The sequence below is a fragment of the Chiloscyllium punctatum genome, chromosome 21 (assembly GCF_047496795.1).
Source record: "Chiloscyllium punctatum isolate Juve2018m chromosome 21, sChiPun1.3, whole genome shotgun sequence".
Taxonomy (NCBI): domain Eukaryota; kingdom Metazoa; phylum Chordata; class Chondrichthyes; order Orectolobiformes; family Hemiscylliidae; genus Chiloscyllium; species Chiloscyllium punctatum.
The window spans coordinates 19,020,831-19,040,103 of record NC_092759.1 but is presented as its reverse complement, the minus strand read 5'-3'; the positions used below and the strand labels follow the sequence as shown (position 1 = coordinate 19,040,103).

At 44.8% G+C, this 19,273-nt stretch overlaps 1 protein-coding gene across 1 annotated transcript in view; it reads left to right on the top strand.

Annotated features, from left to right (window-relative positions):
• The window catches only part of LOC140492635 (uncharacterized), a 32,600-nt gene extending 14,018 nt beyond the window's left edge, over positions 1 to 18,582 (top strand). Inside the window, exons 4-10 of the mRNA XM_072591665.1 lie at positions 510 to 657; positions 2,750 to 2,797; positions 4,037 to 4,114; positions 4,743 to 4,880; positions 9,116 to 9,199; positions 12,833 to 12,883; positions 17,472 to 18,582. Of these exons, the coding sequence (XP_072447766.1) occupies positions 510 to 657; positions 2,750 to 2,797; positions 4,037 to 4,114; positions 4,743 to 4,880; positions 9,116 to 9,199; positions 12,833 to 12,883; positions 17,472 to 17,582 (658 nt within the window). The 3' untranslated portion in view covers positions 17,583 to 18,582. The remainder of the gene's footprint in view (positions 1 to 509; positions 658 to 2,749; positions 2,798 to 4,036; positions 4,115 to 4,742; positions 4,881 to 9,115; positions 9,200 to 12,832; positions 12,884 to 17,471) is intronic.
• Positions 18,583 to 19,273: the final 691 nt, after the last annotated feature.

The following is a 19,273-nucleotide window of genomic DNA, read 5'->3' as shown; positions in this document are numbered from 1 at the left end:
ACTGAAATTTGTGCACAAATTTGTTTCTCAATTTCCCTCTGACTATTAGGGATCTATAATACAATCCCAATAAGGTGATCATCCCTTTCTTATTTCTCAGTTCCACTGAAGTAACTTCCCTAGATGTATTTCCAGGAATATCCTCCCTCGGTACAGCTGTAATGCTATTACTTAGCAAAAACTGCACTCCCCCTCCTCTCTTGCTTCCCTTACTGTCCTTCCTGTAGCATTTGTATCCTGGAGCATTAAGCTGCCAGTCGTGTCCATCCCTTGTCGGGCACTGGGCTGTTGTCTTAAGACTGGGGATGTGCTCGTGAATAGATTGGCAGGACCTTTGTAAATGTAGATGACAGGCCTGGACTCTATGGTGACTTGATATGCATGAAAGTTAGGCTGTTGGGGTTGGCGGGTGGGTGGGGAGGTGGCTCTGTGTGTGTGTGTGTTTTAGAGATTGCCAAGAGTCCAAGCTTTTGAATTTTGACTGTGATGTCTCCTGGTTTTGCGCACAGAAAGAACCTGATTCAGCACGTGATGCAGTCATACCACCGAATGATGGGAAATAATGCTGTTCGAAACTTTCGAGTCACATACAAGAGGCACGTGCTCACCATGGATGACCTGTCCACCTTGTATGGCCAGAACTGGCTGAACGACCAGGTTATATTTCTTCAGCTGATTATTTAGGTTCGGTGGGCTCTGACTGTGCATGTATGAATACCAGTACAAGGTGGTATTGTGATATTGAAAACTTATAAAGCCTTATGCCAGTTTAAATTTAAATAATGCAATGGGTGGCTCAGTGGCTAGCGCTGCAGCTTCACTGCGCCAGAGACCTGGGTTCGATTCCAGCTTCGGGAAACTGTGTGTGTGGAGTTTGCATGTTCTCCCCACGTCTGCTTAAATTTCCTCCGGGTGCTCTGGTTTCCCCCTCCAGCCCAAAGATGTGCAGGTTAGAGTGGATGGGCAACACTAAATTGTTCCATAGTGTCCAGGGTTGTGCAGGCTAGGTGGGTTAGGCATGGGAAATGCAGGGTTACTGGGATAGGGTAGGGGTGGGCTGCACTTTGGAGGGTCGGTGTGGACTCGATGGACCAAAGGGTCTGCTTCCGCTCTGTAGGGATTCAGTCATTCTAAAACCTGACCTAGATAGCCACATGTAATGATGGTCACGTAACTACAGGGTTTTGTAAGAAGAAAACATTTATTTCACAAATGTCAGGAAAAGCAGAGAAGGCAGGAGGGAAGCTGTAGAATTGAAGGGCCGGGAGCATCAGCAAAGTAATGTGAGGCAATGCCCTGGATAGATTTGAAAGGCAAGAACTTTGGAGATGAGTCCTTGAAGATTCAGGGAGGTTTCCCACTGTGTTTTGGGATAATTTGAAAGCAGAAGGTTAAAGCAAGGAGGTTTGGCTAGGAGATGGCTATCAGCCAGGCTTCTGAGTGATGTGACCATTTTGATGGAGGAGTCAGAAGCCAAGGTCAGCAGAGTTGCAGGCATGGAAGAAGGCGGGTTGGGAATACAAATTAGGCTTTGGGGATTGGGCACTACAACAATAGTCCTTAACTCCTGAAGAAGTGTGAATTAAAGCCAGCAGCACCAGGTAAACTACTGGTGAGCTGCCTTATGATATTGGCAAGGTGATCATTTAACTCTGGCTATTGGAAGCAATTCTAAAATATGGGAAAGGCCTTTGATGAATAAAAGAGGGGGAGGGATGGATAAAGTATCTAGGTCAAACAGGAATTAATGTTTTGCTTGCCAATGTTGTTTAGAGGATGGGGATTGTGGTGGTAGGGTCACACTGTAAAATCACAAAAGCTCATTCTATAGTGTTACCTCATACAGGAGCAGGTGCCTCTCTTGATCTTTGGCAGAACCTGATTTGAGGTGCTTTGTCCCCATCTAAGCAAGCAATGGGGAAAAAATCAATTAGCTTTGGATATAGGAACTGTGAAGAAGATTACACTGGGATTTTCTTTCAGAGGGAGGAGGAAGGGAGTGAATGGATTTTTAAAAAATCATTCATGGGAAGTGGGTGTTGCTGGCTATGCCAGCATTTGTTTGCCTAACCCTAGGTGACTTGGAGGTGGTGGTAGTGAACTGCCAGTTTGACCTGTTGCAGTTTGTGTGATCTGGGGACACCCTTACTGTTGTTAGGGAGCAAATTCCAGGATCTCGGCCCAGTGACACTGAAAGACCATAATCTGTTTCAATGTCAGGAAGTTGAGTGGCTTGGTGGGGAACTTATGGGGGTGGTGTTCCCGTATAGGTACTCCTATAGCAGCTATATACTCCTTTCAGGTAGTCGGTCACAGGTTTGGAGGGTCCTTTTCAGGCTGCTTGGTAAGTTGCTGACGTACATCTAGTAGATAATACATATTGCTGCTACTGTCCCACCAGTGACGAAGGGAGTGAATATTGGTGAGCTGCTTTGTCCGGAATGGTGTCAAGCTTCTTCAGTGTCATCAGAACTGCACTCATCCAGACAAATGGCGAGTATTCCCTCACACTCCTGACTTTGTCTTGTTGATGATGGACAGGCTTTGAGGAGTCTGGAGATGAATTACTTGCTGCAGGATTCCTCCACTTTGACCTACTCCTGCAGCAACTGTATTAATAAGGCTAGTCCCTTCAGTTTCTGGGCAATGGTAACCCCTGGAGTGTTGATCAGGACATGTTATAAGGTAATCTCTGGGGTAGTTCTTGGTGTTAGAGATGTGAGATGAAGTACTCTTCCTTGTTCCGCAGGTTATGAACATGTATGGAGACCTTGTTATGGACACAGTGCCTGATAAGGTGAGACAGTTCACTCAGTAATCCAAGCTGTCAGGACTGGGGTGGGAGGGGTATTGTGTGTAAACTTTAAACACTGACTACAGCAATATTTTGAATAAAGATAGAAAATGTTGGCAACATACTAAAGTTCCTGCTCTTTACTCTGAAAATCCTGAAGGGAGAGAGAATGGAAGAGGCAGTTGAGGGAAGGTTCAGGTTAGTGGATCCGGCTTGCAGAGCACAACCATAGGACTGCAGATTCCTGTTTCCCATTGCTGTGCCCATTCCCAGATAATTCATAATAAAAAGATCTACTTTTACAACCAATTGAAAGGTCGTGGAGATTTGCAGCATGGAAACAAATCCATTGGCCCAATTTACCCACGCTATCCAATTGTCACAATTTAAACGAGTCCTATTTGCCTGCATTTGGCCCATATCCCTTCATACCCATCACATCCATGTACCTGCCCAAATGTTTCTTAAATGACAAAATTGTATTTGTTTCCACCACTACTTCTGGCAGCCTGTTCCAGACATTCACCACCTTCTGTGTAAAGAAAACTGCCTCTCTGGACCTTTTTTGTATCTGTCCCCTCTCATCTTAAACCTACCCTCTCAAGTTTTAGACTCCCTTACAATAGGGAAGAGCTGTTAACTCTATATCAGGTGTTCGGTCTGTATGAGGTGAAAGGGTTTGGAATGAGAGTCAAAATTAAAACTTTGCTTTTCATAAACTTTGTTGGCCATCTTTGCCTCTTGGAATTGCAAATGTTATGATCTTCTAATTCCATTTTTTTGCCAATCACCATCTTCAATCTATGTCTCTGCTTAATGACTGTCCTGCCATGAAAACAGTTTGTCCTTGTCTTCCTTTTGAGCTTTGCTGTTTGAAGGAGAACAGCCCCATATTTTCCAGTCTCTCCTTCCTGGAACTGGGCTGGGAAAGCTCGGGTCAGATAGCATCAGTGGAAAGTTCCTGGTTAACATTTCAGGTCTATGATCTTCTGGTAAATCTCCCTTGCTCCCTTATTCTGAAGCTAAATATCTTGCTGGAAAGGTCTGTTAGGGAAGAATAAAGATTTGTTGGAATGAGAAGTGAAAGACAAGATTTATTTGGCTTGCATGCTCTCCATGAGAGAGGCTGGGTTGGGGTGAGCTGTTGTAGACTGTGGTGAGTGATTGAGTTGGGACATTGTAGGGAGATCAGTCCCAAGTGAAGCTGTGTTTAAGAATTTTACATCTGTTTTCTGTACTCAGGTTCACTTCTTCAACAGCTTTTTCTATGACAAGCTGAGAACCAAGGGATATGATGGCGTGAAGAGGTGGACTAAAAATGTAAGATTTCCCACCTAACGTGAGCTTTAGGTACGGCATGGATTGAAAACTGAGCAAAGCTCCATGTGACCTGTCCCTGAACTGCCAAGCCCACTGCATACAAGGCTAGCTGTGGAATGAAGCAAGTTTATATGCCATTGCAACATTCCCAAATATGGATTGGATGGAATATTTTGATTTTGCTTAAACCTCCAAAAGAGTTCCCGTTATGCAAATGTGAAATCTTCTTTCATTTCATTAGTGTTAAGGGGGAGATGATGAGATAGCCACTGGATAATAATCCAGAGGCCCGGACAAATGCACTGGGGGCATAACTTTAGATTCCACCATTGCAGTTGGTGGAATTTAAATTCAGACCAGTGGTGAGCAGGGATCCATCACTGATTACTGTAAAAACTTGTCTGGTTCACTAAATGTCTTTTAGGGAAGAACATCTGCCATACTAGCAAACAATTAAAGGTGGGCAGTGAATGCTGGTTTTGTTAATGACATCCAAATTCTGGGCAAGAAAGAAAGAAAATAAAAGCTTTGTGGCTCTTTTTCCCACTCTCAAGGGGAGAGTTTGGAAATCATTAATCCATTTCTAAATCCACTTTGTTACACTATTTATTATATTTTCTTCTTGTAGGTTGACATTTTTAACAAAGATCTGCTCTTGATCCCCATTCACTTGGAGGTCCACTGGTCATTGATCTCCGTTGATGTACGTGAGAAGACAATAACATACTTCGACTCCCAGCGAACCCTAAACAGGAGGTGCCCCAAGGTACAGGGACAAGGAACTGGTTCCTACCATCCAGCTTTGCAAGACTCAGAACTCACTCTTACTGCCTTGCATGTGGCAAAATACAATTGCTGGCTTTATTTTCCCCGATATCTACATGGGAAGCTAAAAAGGATCAAAAGACAAACCCCTACACACGCATGTACGCACACACACCAGAACTACATCCCCGTTTTACAGGGACAGACCTGTCCCCACCAGCGTTGTACCCAGTGTTATACAGGAATAGACCAGACCCCACCAGTACTGTACCCCAGTGTTATACAGTGACAGACCTGTCCCCACCAGTACTGTACCCCAGTGTTATACAGTGACAGACCTGTCCCCACCAGTACTGTACCACAGTGTTATACAGTGACAGACCTGTCCCCACCAGTCCTGTACCCCAGTGTTATACAGTGACAGACCTGTCCCCATCAGTACTGTACCCCAGTGTTATACAGGAATAGACCTGTCCCCACCAGTACTGTACCCCAGTGTTATACAGGGACAGACCTGTCCCCACCAGTACTGTACCCCAGTGTTATACAGGGACAGACCTGTCCCCACCAGTACTGTATCCCAGTGTTATACAGTGACAGACCTGTCCCCTCCAGTACTGTACCCCAGTGTTATACAGTGACAGACCTGTCCCCATCAGTACTGTACCCCAGTGTTATACAGGAATAGACCAGACCCCACCAGTACTGTATCCCAGTGTTATACAGGGACAGACCTGTCCCCACCAGTACTGTATCCCAGTGTTATACAGTGACGGGCCTATCCCCACCAGTACTGTACCCCAGAGTTATACAGTGACAGACCTGCCCCCACCAGTACTGTACCCCAGTGTTATACAGGGACAGACCTGTCCCCACCAGTACTGTACCCCAGAGTTATACAGTGACAGACCTATCCCCACCAGTACTGTACCTCAGTGTTATACAGTGACAGACCTGCCCCCACCAGTACTGTACCCCAGTGTTATACAGAGACAGACCTGTCCCCACCAGTACTGTACCCCAGTGTTATACAGTGACAGACCTGTCCCCACCAGTACTGTACCCCAGTGTTATACAGGGACAGACCTGTCCCCACCAGTACTGTACCCCAGTGTTATACAGTGACAGACCTGTCCCCACCAGTACTGTACCCCAAGTATTATACAGTGACAGACCTGCCCCACCAGTACTGTACCCCAGTGTTATACAGGGACAGACCTGTCCCCACCAGTACTGTACCCCAGTGTTATACAGTGACAGACCTGTCCCCACCAGTACTGTACCCCAGTGTTATACAGGGACAGACCTGTCCCCACCAGTACTGTACCCCAGTGTTATACAGGGACAGACCTGTCCCCACCCAGTACTGTATCCCAGTGTTATACAGTGACAGACCTGTCCCCACCAGTACTGTACCCCAGTGTTATACAGGGACAGACCTGCCCCACCAGTACTGTACCCCAGTGTTATACAGGGACAGACCTGTCCCCACCAGTACTGTACCCCAGTGTTATACAGTGACAGACCTGTCCCCACCAGTACTGTACCCCAGTGTTATACAGGGACAGACCTGTCCCCACCAGTACTGTACCCCAGTGTTATACAGGGACAGACCTGTCCCCACCCAGTACTGTATCCCAGTGTTATACAGTGACAGACCTGTCCCCACCAGTACTGTACCCCAGTGTTATACAGGGACAGACCTGTCCCCACCAGTACCGTATCCCGGTGTTATACAGTGACAGACCTGTCCCCACCAGTACTGTATCCCAGTGTTATACACTGACAGACCTGTCCCCACCAGTACTGTACCCCAGTGTTATACACTGACAGACCTGTCCCCACCAGTACTGTACCCCAGTGTTATACAGTGACAGACCTGTCCCCACCAGTACTGTACCCCAGTGTTATACAGGGACAGACCTGTCCCCACCAGTACTGTATCCCAGTGTTATACAGTGACGGGCCTATCCCCACCAGTACTGTACCCCAGAGTTATACAGTGACAGACCTGCCCCCACCAGTACTGTACCCCAGTGTTATACACTGACAGACCTGTGCCCACCAATACTGTACCCCAGTGTTATACACTGACAGACCTGTCCCCACCCAGTACTGTACCCCAGTGTTATACAGTGACAGACCTGTCCCCACCAGTACTGTACCCCAGTGTTATACAGGGACAGACCTGTCCCCACCAGTATTGTACCCCAGTGTTATACAGTGACAGACCTGTCCCCACCAGTACTGTACCCCAGTGTTATACAGGGACAGACCTGTCCCCACCAGTATTGTACCCCAGTGTTATACACTGACAGACCTGTCCCCACCAATACTGTACCCCAGTGTTATACACTGACAGACCTGTCCCCACCCAGTACTGTACCCCAGTGTTATACAGTGACAGACCTGTCCCCACCAGTACTGTACCCCAGTGTTATACAGGGACAGACCTGTCCCCACCAGTACCGTATCCCGGTGTTATACAGTGACAGACCTGTCCCCACCAGTACTGTACCCCAGTGTTATACACTGACAGACCTGTCCCCACCAGTACCGTATCCCGGTGTTATACAGTGACAGACCTGTCCCCACCAGTACTGTACCCCAGTGTTATACACTGACAGACCTGTCCCCACCAGTACTGTACCCCAGTGTTATACACTGACAGACCTGTCCCCACCAGTACTGTATCCCAGTATTATACACTGACAGACCTGTCCCCACCAGTACTGTACCCCAGTGTTATACAGTGACAGACCTGTCCCCACCAGTACTGTACCCCAGTGTTATACAGTGACAGACCTGTCCCCACCAGTACTGTACCCCAGTGTTATACACTGACAGACCTGTCCCCTCCAGTACTGTACCCCAGTGTTATACAGTGACAGACCTGTCCCCTCCAGTACTGTACCCCAGTGTTATACAGTGACAGACCTGTCCCCACCAGTACTGTACCCCAGTGTTATACACTGACAGACCTGTCCCCACCCAGTACTGTACCCCAGTGTTATACAGGGACAGACCTGTCCCCACCCAGTACTGTACCCCAGTGTTATACACTGACAGAAACGTGCCCACCAGTACTGTACCCCAGTGTTATACAGTGACAGACCTGTCCCCACCAGTACTGTACCCCAGTGTTATACAGGGACAGACCTGTCCCCACCAGTATTGTACCCCAGTGTTATACAGTGACAGACCTGTCCCCACCAGTACTGTACCCCAGTGTTATACAGGGACAGACCTGTCCCCACCAGTATTGTACCCCAGTGTTATACACTGACAGACCTGTCCCCACCAGTATTGTACCCCAGTGTTATACAGTGACAGACCTGTCCCCACCAGTACTGTACCCCAGTGTTATACAGTGACAGACCTGTCCCCACCCAGTACTGTACCCCAGTGTTACACAGTGACGGGCCTATCCCCACCAGTACTGTACCCCAGTGTTATACAGGGACAGACCTGTCCCCACCAGTACTGTACCCCAGTGTTATACAGTGACAGACCTGTCCCCACCAGTACTGTACCCCAGTGTTATACAGGGACAGACCTGTCCCCACCAGTATTGTACCCCAGTGTTATACACTGACAGACCTGTCCCCACCAGTACTGTACCCCAGTGTTATACAGTGACAGACCTGTCCCCACCAGTACTGTACCCCAGTGTTATACACTGACAGACCTGTCCCCACCAGTACTGTGCCCCAGTGTTATACAGTAACAGACCTGTCCCCACTAGTACTGTACCCCAGTGTTATACAGTGACACACCTGTCCCCACCAGTACTGTACCCCGGTGTTATACAGTGACAGACCTGTCCCCACTAGTACTGTACCCCAGCATTGTACAGCAACACACCTGTCCCCACGAGTACTCTGGTGATAAACTGGAAGTGATACCCAGTTTTTAGCAAGCGTAGATTAGATTAGATTACTTACAGTGTGGAAACAGGCCCTTTGGCCCAACAAGTCCACACCGACCCGCCGAAGCGTAACCCACCCATACCCCTACATTTACCCCTTACCTAACACTACGGGCAATTTAGCACGGCCAATTCACCTGACCCGCACATCTTTGGACCGTTAGCAGCAGTACTAACCACTGTGCCACCGTGCCGCCCCATAGTCTAACTATATCTGGGATAAGTAGTGATGTGAACTGGTTGAGGTTTACAATAGCAGATCTGAGGTTGATGTTTTAAAGCAATCTGAAATTCCGTTTCCCTTTTAGCATATTGGGAAGTACCTCCAGGCAGAGGCCATCAAGAAGAACCGCCAGGACTTCTATGATGACTGGAAAGGATATTTCAAAATGGTGGGTAGCCTGCAAATTCCGTTTCGGGAATTGTGAATCGTTAACCTTCATGATATGTGAGGGAAGAGTCATGAAAGACTGTTTATAGAGTGCCCAGGAGAAAGAACAAGGAACTTACAAAAACTGTCAAGAGATGAGATATGCTGATATTTTTCAAATCAAAAACAAGTATAGGGTGAGCTACACAGTAAAGCTCATTCTATACTGTCCACTGCAAACACTCCCAGGAGATGGACAACATGGGGTTGCATACATAGTAAAGCTTCATCTACGCTGTCCCCAATCAAACACTCCCAGGACAAGGACAGCAATGGGGTTAGTTAGAGTAAAGGTCTCTCCACACTGTCCTCATCAAAAGGAAGGTTGCTTTTCAGACTGGAGGCCTGTGACCAGTGAGGTGTCACAAGGATCGGTGCTGGGTCCACTACTTTTCGGCATTGATATAAATGATTTGGGTGTGAACATAAAAGATATAGTTAGTTAGTTTGCAGATGGCACCAAAATTGGAGGTGTAGTGGACAGAGAAGAAGGTTATCTCAGAGTACAACAGAATCTTGATCAGATGGGCCAATGGGCTGAGGAGTAGCAAATGGAGTTTAATTTAGATAAATGCGAGGTGCTGTATTTTGGAAAGGCAAATCAGGACAGGACTTAGACACTTAACGGTAAGGTCCTGGGGAGTGTTGCTGAACAAAGTGACCTTGGAGTGCAGGTTCACAGTTCCTTGAAAGTAGAGTTGCAGGTAGATAGGATAGTGAAGGCGGTGTTTAGTATGCTTTCCTTTCTTGGTTAGAGCATTGAGTATGAGAGTTGGGAGGTCATTCGTTAGGCCACTTTTGGAATATTACCATTGCCATTCTGGTCTCCTTCCTATTGGAAGGATGTTGTGAAATTTGACAGGGTTCAGAACAAATTTACAAAGATGTTGCCGGGTTGGAGGATTTGAGCTATAGGGAGAGGCTGAACAGGCTGGGGCTGTTTTCCCTGGAGCGCCGGAGGCTGAGGGGTGACCTTATAGATGTTTACAAAATCATGAGGAGCATGGATAGGGTAAATAGACAAGGTTTTTTCCCTGGGGTTGGGGAGTCCAGCAATAGAGGGCTTAGGTTCAGGGTGAGAAGTAAAAGATGGAAACGGAACCTAAGAGGGAACTTTTTCACATTCAGGATGGTGCATGTATGGAATGAGCTGCCAGAGGAAGTAGTAGAGGCTGGTACAATTACAGCATTTAAAAGGCATCTGGATGGGTATATGAACAGGAAGGGTTTAGAGGGATATGGGCAAAGTGGGACAGCACAGGGTTAGATACAGAGTAAAGCTCTCTCTACACTGTCCCCCCAATCAAACACTCCCAGGACAGGGTCAGTATTGCGTTAGATACAGAGTAAAGCTATTTCTACACTGTACTTATCAAACCCTCCCAGGACAGGGACAGCACATTTCCAGGATGGTTACAGCAGTGTTCAATATAGAATAAAGTCTTAACTTTTAACCTGAGAAACCTAGGTGAAGACACAGGAACCTGAATGCTTAAGGGCTCCCTCAAATATCCCTCCATTACCTCTCCAAATCTTTTCTGTCTTTTCCCTGCATCTTTGTTTGTTCCTTTAACTGACCATTCTGCAGATACAGTAAAACTCAGCAGGACAAGGACATTTGTATCATTCATGTCTCTGGGCTTGGAGATGGGGTATTGGGTAAGCCCAGTTTGTGTCAAATTAAAAGCTGATCCAGTGCTGAAAGAGGCGACGCACCAATTCTCTGAGGAGTTGCTCACGAGACCGACTGGTATTTATCAGATGTCTTGTCGTTAGGTACTTTTTGACTGAGTGCTGCAGCAAGGTGATCTGCTTTCGGTCTGTGTGACTGAGAGGGTATAATTACATTTCAAACATTAAAGACTTCAAAAGAATTATTCAGCTTTTGAATTGTAGATAAAACAGATCAGTTTTATGGATTATTAATTATTTGTGAGATGTGACTTGTCAACGAGAAGGCCAGCATGTATTGTCCGTGTGTAATTGACCTTAAGGATGAAGTGGTGAGTGATGTTCTTAAACCTCTGTGGTGTTGGTACGACTGCCGTGCCTTTGTATAAAGAGTTGCAGCGTTTTCAACCAGTGACTTGGAAGAAACAGGTGATGTATTTCCAACCATCTTTAACATTGTTGAATCCAGGCTGTAAAAAATCGGGAAGTTTCATTAATGTTGCACTCTATCCGATTTTAAAAAATAATGATTTAAGATGATTGGCAAAAGAACTAGAGGCAATTATAAAGAAACACTTTCTCAAACGACAAGCTTGTTGTGATCTGGAATGCACTCCTGAGAAGGCAGTGGAAGCAGTTGTAATTTTCAAACGGACATTGGATAAATAGTTGAAGGGAGAGAATTGACAGGGCAATGGGGAATGGGATAAATTAAATAGTTCTTTCACAGAATCAGCACCGACACGATGTGCTGTATCGGTGTATGATCATTAATAAAACACTGCTGCACAATGATGTGGGCAAGGATTACAAAAGGAAATTTGCATGAAACGTTCTTTGCCCAAAATGAAAATATCAACTTCTTAAAGCAAATACTTTCTTCCACTTTGGTGTGGGTGGTTGGTCGGGCACTGTTTATTACTTGAATGGAACTCTAACCACCCAATAATGATTGCCTTTTCAAATCGGGTTTTACTTACTCCGTCCTTTACAATATATTGTAACGACTGCTACTGAAAGAACAGTGACTGCTCCCTTCATTCCCTTCCTCCACATCCTCTCAAACATAAAGAGTAATTGTTACAAGTAGTCAGCCTTTAACAGAAGATTCTGATGTCCGGGATACTGAGATTTTGATTTGGTTGCCAAGATGATGACATTCCGTATCTTACAAGCTACATTCAAGTATTCCGTTCAGATGATATCCCTAATCAGTGATTACTCAAATGCACCTGGGTCCTCCCATGCCAGTTTGTTCCACCATCCACTTCCATACTTACAATGAGTGTACATCCAACCTTCCCATTCTGGGGTTTGTGGTACATTTGTAGCTCCAGCTATTCCTGCTGTCTTTTGTGGATTTTATTTTCTTTTGTAAAGGGAAGGGAGTGGTTAGCAGGGTAATTCAGCAATTGTGGGAAATGAATGTGTACTATATATCTCATCTTGTGGCAAGTTCCATTTGGGTATCTGCACATGGTGACAGTGAAATCTGGTGGTGACTGTATGGCTGCAGCATCAGACTTAAATCCTCAAACACAGTGGAGCATTAATGAGAGTGCTTTATCAGGATGAGGTTAGGCCCATTATGAAATTCAGTGTTTTAACATCTATGTTCATTTAATCCAAGTTATTTTTAAAAGTAACAATTCTGTTGTTGATCTGTTATTATTTGATCCATTAGCTTCCTGTTTCTACACACTGAGTCTGCTCTGCCATTCAAACATGGCTGATATGTTTCTCAACACTTGCCTTTTCCCTGTAACCTTTGATTCCCTTACTAATCAGGAACCTATTTATCATTAGGAGGGATTTTAATATTTGTGATGTGCACTCACGAGTAATATTCTCTGCACGTGTTATAGAGTTACTTTTGACTTTGGGATTGCAGCTATAAAGTAATTTGTTTCACTTTCCTTTCCAGAATGTCGCAAGGCAAAACAATGACAGTGATTGTGGAGCTTTTGTACTTCAGGTGTGTGAAACAACAGTTTGTTGATTAAAAAACAAATCCCTTCAAATCTGTTTGGCCACAACGTTTGATACTGGCTTTTCTATATTTTGACTCCATCTGGCTATCATGGTTCTACACGCCTATACAACAAAACTTTAAATGCTTCAATTAATTCATCCCGAGCTTTCAATTTTCAAGGGAATACATGTCCAGTGTATGTAACCTGTCCTTGTAATACAATATAATAACACTTAAGAAAAGACTCATTGGTCCATAGATCTTGTCTTCTGTTGCTATGGTCTGGCCTGACTGCTTTTAGTAATAAAGGTGTCACACAGGTCCCTTGTTAATCTGCTACAAAAATGCTTTTCAAATGCATTAAAACATGGGTTGTCAAAGTCCTCGGTGAAATCTGTCAGGGGCAGCAGCGCATCAGTTTTGCGAGGACTGACTGTCACTTTCATGTTCTCAATGAACCTCTTGGTTGAAAATGACTTTGTTACCAGATTGTCTAATTGCTGTTCTTCTCAATCTCCCTTTAGCTGCTCCAGTAGAAGCTTTATCTCCAAAGCCATTGATATCTAGCCCTCATTCTTTTCAGGGCAGCTTGCTCTAAGCCAATAAAAATGCTTTTATTTAAGTATGATTTGTTGTCTTGAGCAGTGAGTTGGTTGGGTTTGATTTTACTCAAAGGGCATGCTCAGCTTCTTTTTGCAAAATTGGTATTTTGAGGTCGATCCACTTTTCATTAATGTATTAGCCCTGCTTTAGAGGACCACCACACCAATCTTCAAGTAATCTATAGTTTTTTTGCAAATTTACATGTCATATTAAAATCTACTGGGAGCACAACATTTTTGGCACCCCTGCTTTCAAACAAAGAACCATTGAAATGGTTTGGGGCAGAAAAATGGCCTCCCTGCCTATTGTACCATAACAGTCCTTCAGGTACCCTTTAAACAAGCTGAGGGTTTAGACCTTCACCACCAAACTGGGCAGTAAATTCCAAATACCCCACGAGTTCTCCTCATGTCTCTGTCTAATCCAAGTTCATTCTAATATTATGGTCACTGTTGTAAGCGATAGCTACCTTTATTGACTGACTCGTCACTATTCTTTTCACAAAAGCAAACTCCACATACAACAGCTCTGTTTCCTATTTGGGCCTGGGCAGTTATGAGCCTGGCTTATAGAAAGGGTCATGTGTGCCATTATAAAGATGGGCAAGGAACCTCTTGGGTCATCTGGACAAATGACTGCAGCATCCAACTAGTTAATAGTCTTTCACTGTAAGTAGAAGATGCCTGATGCAAAATGTTCAGAGTATATGGTGGGTAAGTTGTTGGAGGGAAAGATTTATATGTATTTGGATAGGCAAGGACGGATTAGGGATAATCAACATAGCTTTGTGCATGGGAAATTATGTCTCACTAACTTGATTGAGTTTTTTTGAAAAAGTAATGAAGAGGACTGATGAGAACAGAGCGGTAGATGTGATCTTCAGGAAGGCATTTGACAAGGTTTCTCATGGTAGACTGATTAGCAAGGTTAGATCACATGGAATACAGGGAGAACTAGCCATTTGGATACAGAACTGGCTCAAAGGGAGAAGACAGAGGGTGGTGGTGGAGGGTTGCTTTTCAAACTGGAGGCCTGTGACCAGTGGAGTACCACAAGGATCGGTGCTGGGTCCACTGCATCTTGTCATTTATATAAGTGATTGGATGTGAACAGAGGAGGCATATTTGGTAAGTTTGCAGATGACACCAAAATTGGAGGTGTTGTGGACAGCAAAGAAGGTTACCCAAGAGTACAATGGGATCTTGATCAGATGGGCCAATTGGCCAAGGAGTTTAATTTAGATAAATGTGAGGTGCTAGATTTTGGAAAGGGAAGTCAGGGCAGGACTTAATAGAACATAGAACATAGAACAATACAGCACAGAACAGGCCCTTCGGCCCACGATGTTGTGCCGAACTTCTAACCTAGATTAAGCACCCATCCATGTACCTATCCAAATGCCGCTTAAAGGTCGCCAATGATTCTGACTCTACCACTCCCACGGGCAGCGCATTCCATGCCCCCACCACTCTCTGGGTAAAGAACCCACCCCTGACATCTCCCCTATACCTTCCACCCTTCACCTTAAATTTATGTCCCCTTGTAACACTCTGTTGTACCCGGGGAAAAAGTTTCTGACTGTCTACTCTATCTATTCCTCTGATCATCTTATAAACCTCTATCAAGTCACCCCTTATCCTTCGCCGTTCCAGCGAGAAAAGGCCGAGAACTCTCAACCTATCCTCGTACGACCTACTCTCCATTCCAGGCAACTTCCTGGTAAATCTTCTCTGCACCCTCTCCAAAGCTTCCACATCTTTCCTAAAGTGAGGCGACCAGAACTGCACACAGTACTCCAACTGTGGCCTAACCAAAGTCCTGTACAGCTGCAACATCACTTCACGACTCTTGAATTCAATCCCTCTGCTAATGAACGATAATACTCCATAGGCCTTCTTACAAACTCTATCCACCTGAGTGGCAACCTTCAAAGATCTATGTACATAGACCCCAAGATCCCTCTGTTCCTCCACCTGACTAAGAACCCTACCATTAACCCTGTATTCCGCATTCTTATTTGTTCTTCCAAAATGGACAACCTCACACTTGGCAGGGTTGAACTCCATCTGCCACTCCTCAGCCCAGCTCTGCATCATATCTAAGTCCCTCTGCAGCCGACAACAGCCCTCCTCACTGTCCACAACTCCACCTATCTTTGTATCATCTGCAAATTTACTGACCCACCCTTCGACTCCCTCCTCTAAGTCATTAATAAAAATTACAAACAGCAGAGGACCCAGAACTGAACCCTGTGGAACTCCACTTGTAACTGGGCTCCAGGCTGAATATTTACCATCTACCACCACTCTCTGCCTTCGACCGGTTAGCCAGTTTTCTATCCAATTGGCCAAATTTCCCTCTATCCCATGCCTCCTGACTTTCCGCATAAGCCTACCATGGGGAACCTTATCAAATGCCTTACTAAAATCCATGTATACTACATCCACTGCTCTACCCTCATCCACATGCTTGGTCACCTCCTCGAAGAATTCAATAAGACTTGTAAGGCAAGACCTACCCTTCACAAATCCGTGCTGGCTGTCCCTAATCAAGCAGTGTCTTTCCAGATACTCGTAAATCCTATCCCTCAGTACCCTTTCCATTACTTTGCCTACCACAGAAGTAAGACTAACTGGCCTGTAATTCCCGGGGTTATCCCTATTCCCTTTTTTGAACAGGGGCACAACATTCGCTACTCTCCAGTCCCCTGTACCACCCCCGTTGCCAGTGAAGACGAGAAGATCATTGCCAACGGTACTGCAATTTCCTCTCTTGCTTCCCACATAATCCTAGGATATATCCCGTCAGGCCCGGGGGACTTGTCTATCCTCAAGTTGTTCAAAATGTCCAACACATCTTCCTTCCTAACAGGTATCTCTTCTAGCTTAACAGTCCGTTTCACACTCTCCTCTTCAACAATAAGGTCCCTCTCGTTCGTAAATACTGAAGAGAAGTACTTGGTAAGGTCCTGGGGAGTGTTGCTGAACAAAGAGACGTTGGAGTACAGGTTCATAGCTCCTTGAAAGTGGAGTCGCAGGTAGATAGGTTAGTGAAGATGGCATTTGGTATGCTTTCCTTTATTGGTGAGAACATTGAGTACAGGGAGATCATATTGCAGCTATCCAGGACATTGGTTGGGCCACTTTTGAAATATTTTGTGCAATTCTGGTCTCCCTGCTATAGGAAGGATGCTATTAAACTTGAAAGGGTTCAGTAAAGATTTACAAAGATGTTACCAGGGTTGGAGGGTTTGACCTTTTGGGCGAGGCTGAATAGGCTGGGGCTGTTTTCCCTGGAGTGTTGGAGGCTGAGAAGTGATCTTATAGCGGTTTTTAAAATCATGAGGGGCAAGGATAGGGTAAATAGATAAAGGTCTTTTCCCTGGGTTTGGGGAGTCTAGAATTAGAGGGCATAGGTTTAAGGTGAGAGGGGAAGATTTAAAAGGGACCTAAGGAGCAACTTTTTCACACAGAGGGTGGTGCGTGCTAGAGGAAGGGGTGGAGGCTGGTACAGTTACAGCATTTAAAAGGCATCTGGATGGGTATATGAATAGGAAGGGTTTAGAGGGATATGGGGCAAGTTCTGGCAAATGAAAGAGGCAAGAAGTGAACTTTGCCTCTTTCATTCCATTTTGGTTTGAGGCTGGATCCACCAGGCTAGCTCATGAAACTCTTTATACAATGAGCTGATGTTAAACTCAGACCATCAGGAGAGCCAAGGTTTTTTTGGAGTGGAAATGAGCAGAATGCTTATTCTTAAGTGGAAGAGCATTCACTAGAGGTTGTCACTAAGGTAGTCACCTCATTACTACTGGAACTGGTTGAGGTGAATAGAAGGGAACAAAGGATTACAATGGTCAGTTTAAATGAGGGTAAATGGGAGGAGCTTTCAATGAGGTTGGGACTAGTTGGTGCCAAAGAGAATGTAATCAAAATATTTAAAAACCTAAATGTGCAGCTTTGCTAAAGTTATGTATGTGTTGTTTCAGTTCTGTAAGTGTCTGGCTCTGGGACAACCGTTCAGCTTCACCCAGCAGGACATGCCCAAGCTCCGACGCCAGATCTATAAGGAACTTTGCAACTGCAAGCTGACTGTGTGAAGAGCTTGCTCCCAGAAGTTGGTCGACACAAGCCTAACATTGGGTGACTGACCAGACAAATGCACCCTTTTGTGAACAATACGAAGACGGCACAAGTTAAGAAGGCTTGATTCAACAATTCTGGTCTTCAAATGTGTTGAAACATGAAATGTTTTTTTCCCCTTTTTTAAACAAGCAAACTTTTTTTTTCTATGCCATATTTTTTCAATTATTTAAGTGTTGTTCAAATTTGAAATTCTGGTTACCTATGTTGTATTATTAAACCAGGATCACAGCACTAAACGGCAGCAATGGATTTATGTGAAGACATTTGGGTATTTAGCATCTTTGAAGCTGTCTATTAGCTGGCCTGTGAACTAGGGGAGGAAGTGATTATGCAGGATTGGGGACTCTCCAGGTGGACTGTCAGGTTTTAGTTCCAAGGCTTGTCACTTGGGATTATTTTCTATGAGCTCTCAGTCAGCAGCTTACACAAAGTGGCTCGGTGCAGAGACGTCTCCCATTTTTGGGATTGCTAGGAGACCGAGCATGGTGCTGTCTGTTTTCTATGGCTACACTGACATTATTGCCCCACATAGTCATGGAGAGGTTATGGCCTACTGCTGTGGGGTAGGGTTAAGAGGGGAGTAAGCCATCTTCGATACCTGTGAAGCTTTGAGTAAAACAAAAGGTTGCATCTATTGAAATTCAGTCAAATTAACTTGAAAGTGATGGTTAGTCACTGTCCAAATCCACCAAATCCTCTTAAAGACGTTGTTTGGTGTTTTGTTCTGTTTGGTGTCTTTTTTCAGTTTGTATGTTTTAAAAAAAAAGCTGGGACTTAATATTGTGACCAAAATGTAGATTTGTAAGGCTTTTGGGTTTGCTTTTGAATGGAGAAGGAAAATGCAGTAGCCTGACACGATAAACCTCATGTACCTCACTAACTGCGTGTGGTAGCAATGTGCAACAGTGTGATGCCCCAACACCCATAATAAAAATCTGATTGATTACATCATAACTCTCGCCAAGCATCCTTCTAAGTGTCCATACAGTTCAGTTTTAACATGTTAGTAATTGTGTTTCTGTATGAAGAATATAGGGTGTTTAGTTGTGTTGGGGGTAGGGAGTTGATGGAATATCAGTTTTACTTGAAATCTTCGTTATCAAATGAATTCAGCATGATAAGCATTAAATGGATTACCTTTTGCCTGTTCCCCATCTCACGCTGCTTAGTATGGGTTTAAAAAATAAAATATTGGATAGCTTTTCATCTTTTATTTAAAGTTCTTGGTGTGAATTCAAAATGATGGTAGCATTTTGGCTGTGATTGCACTTGTCCATGTTTGCAGTCTATGGTAATGTCTGACTGATAGCTCCATCCCAGATTTAATTAATGAAATCTGTTTTGTGGTGTCTTCTTTGCCAATCTGAACACCAGTTCCTTGAGCAGTTTGGGCATTGCTAGCACCTCCTACTGTCACCCCCAAAGGCAGAGGTACAGAGCATTACTGCTCACTTTATCTTTTCATCCCCCGGGTTCGGGTTCAAGTTCAAACACACAGACCAAGAAAATGAAGGATTCTTCTGTCTGCTGCCTGCATAGCACTTCTGTAAAGCAAAGCAGAGAGATGTGAGCATGGGTGCTTACTTTTGAATGAACAACCTCACTCAATCCAGAAATGGAAATGTCAGTAGGGATTGCTATACCA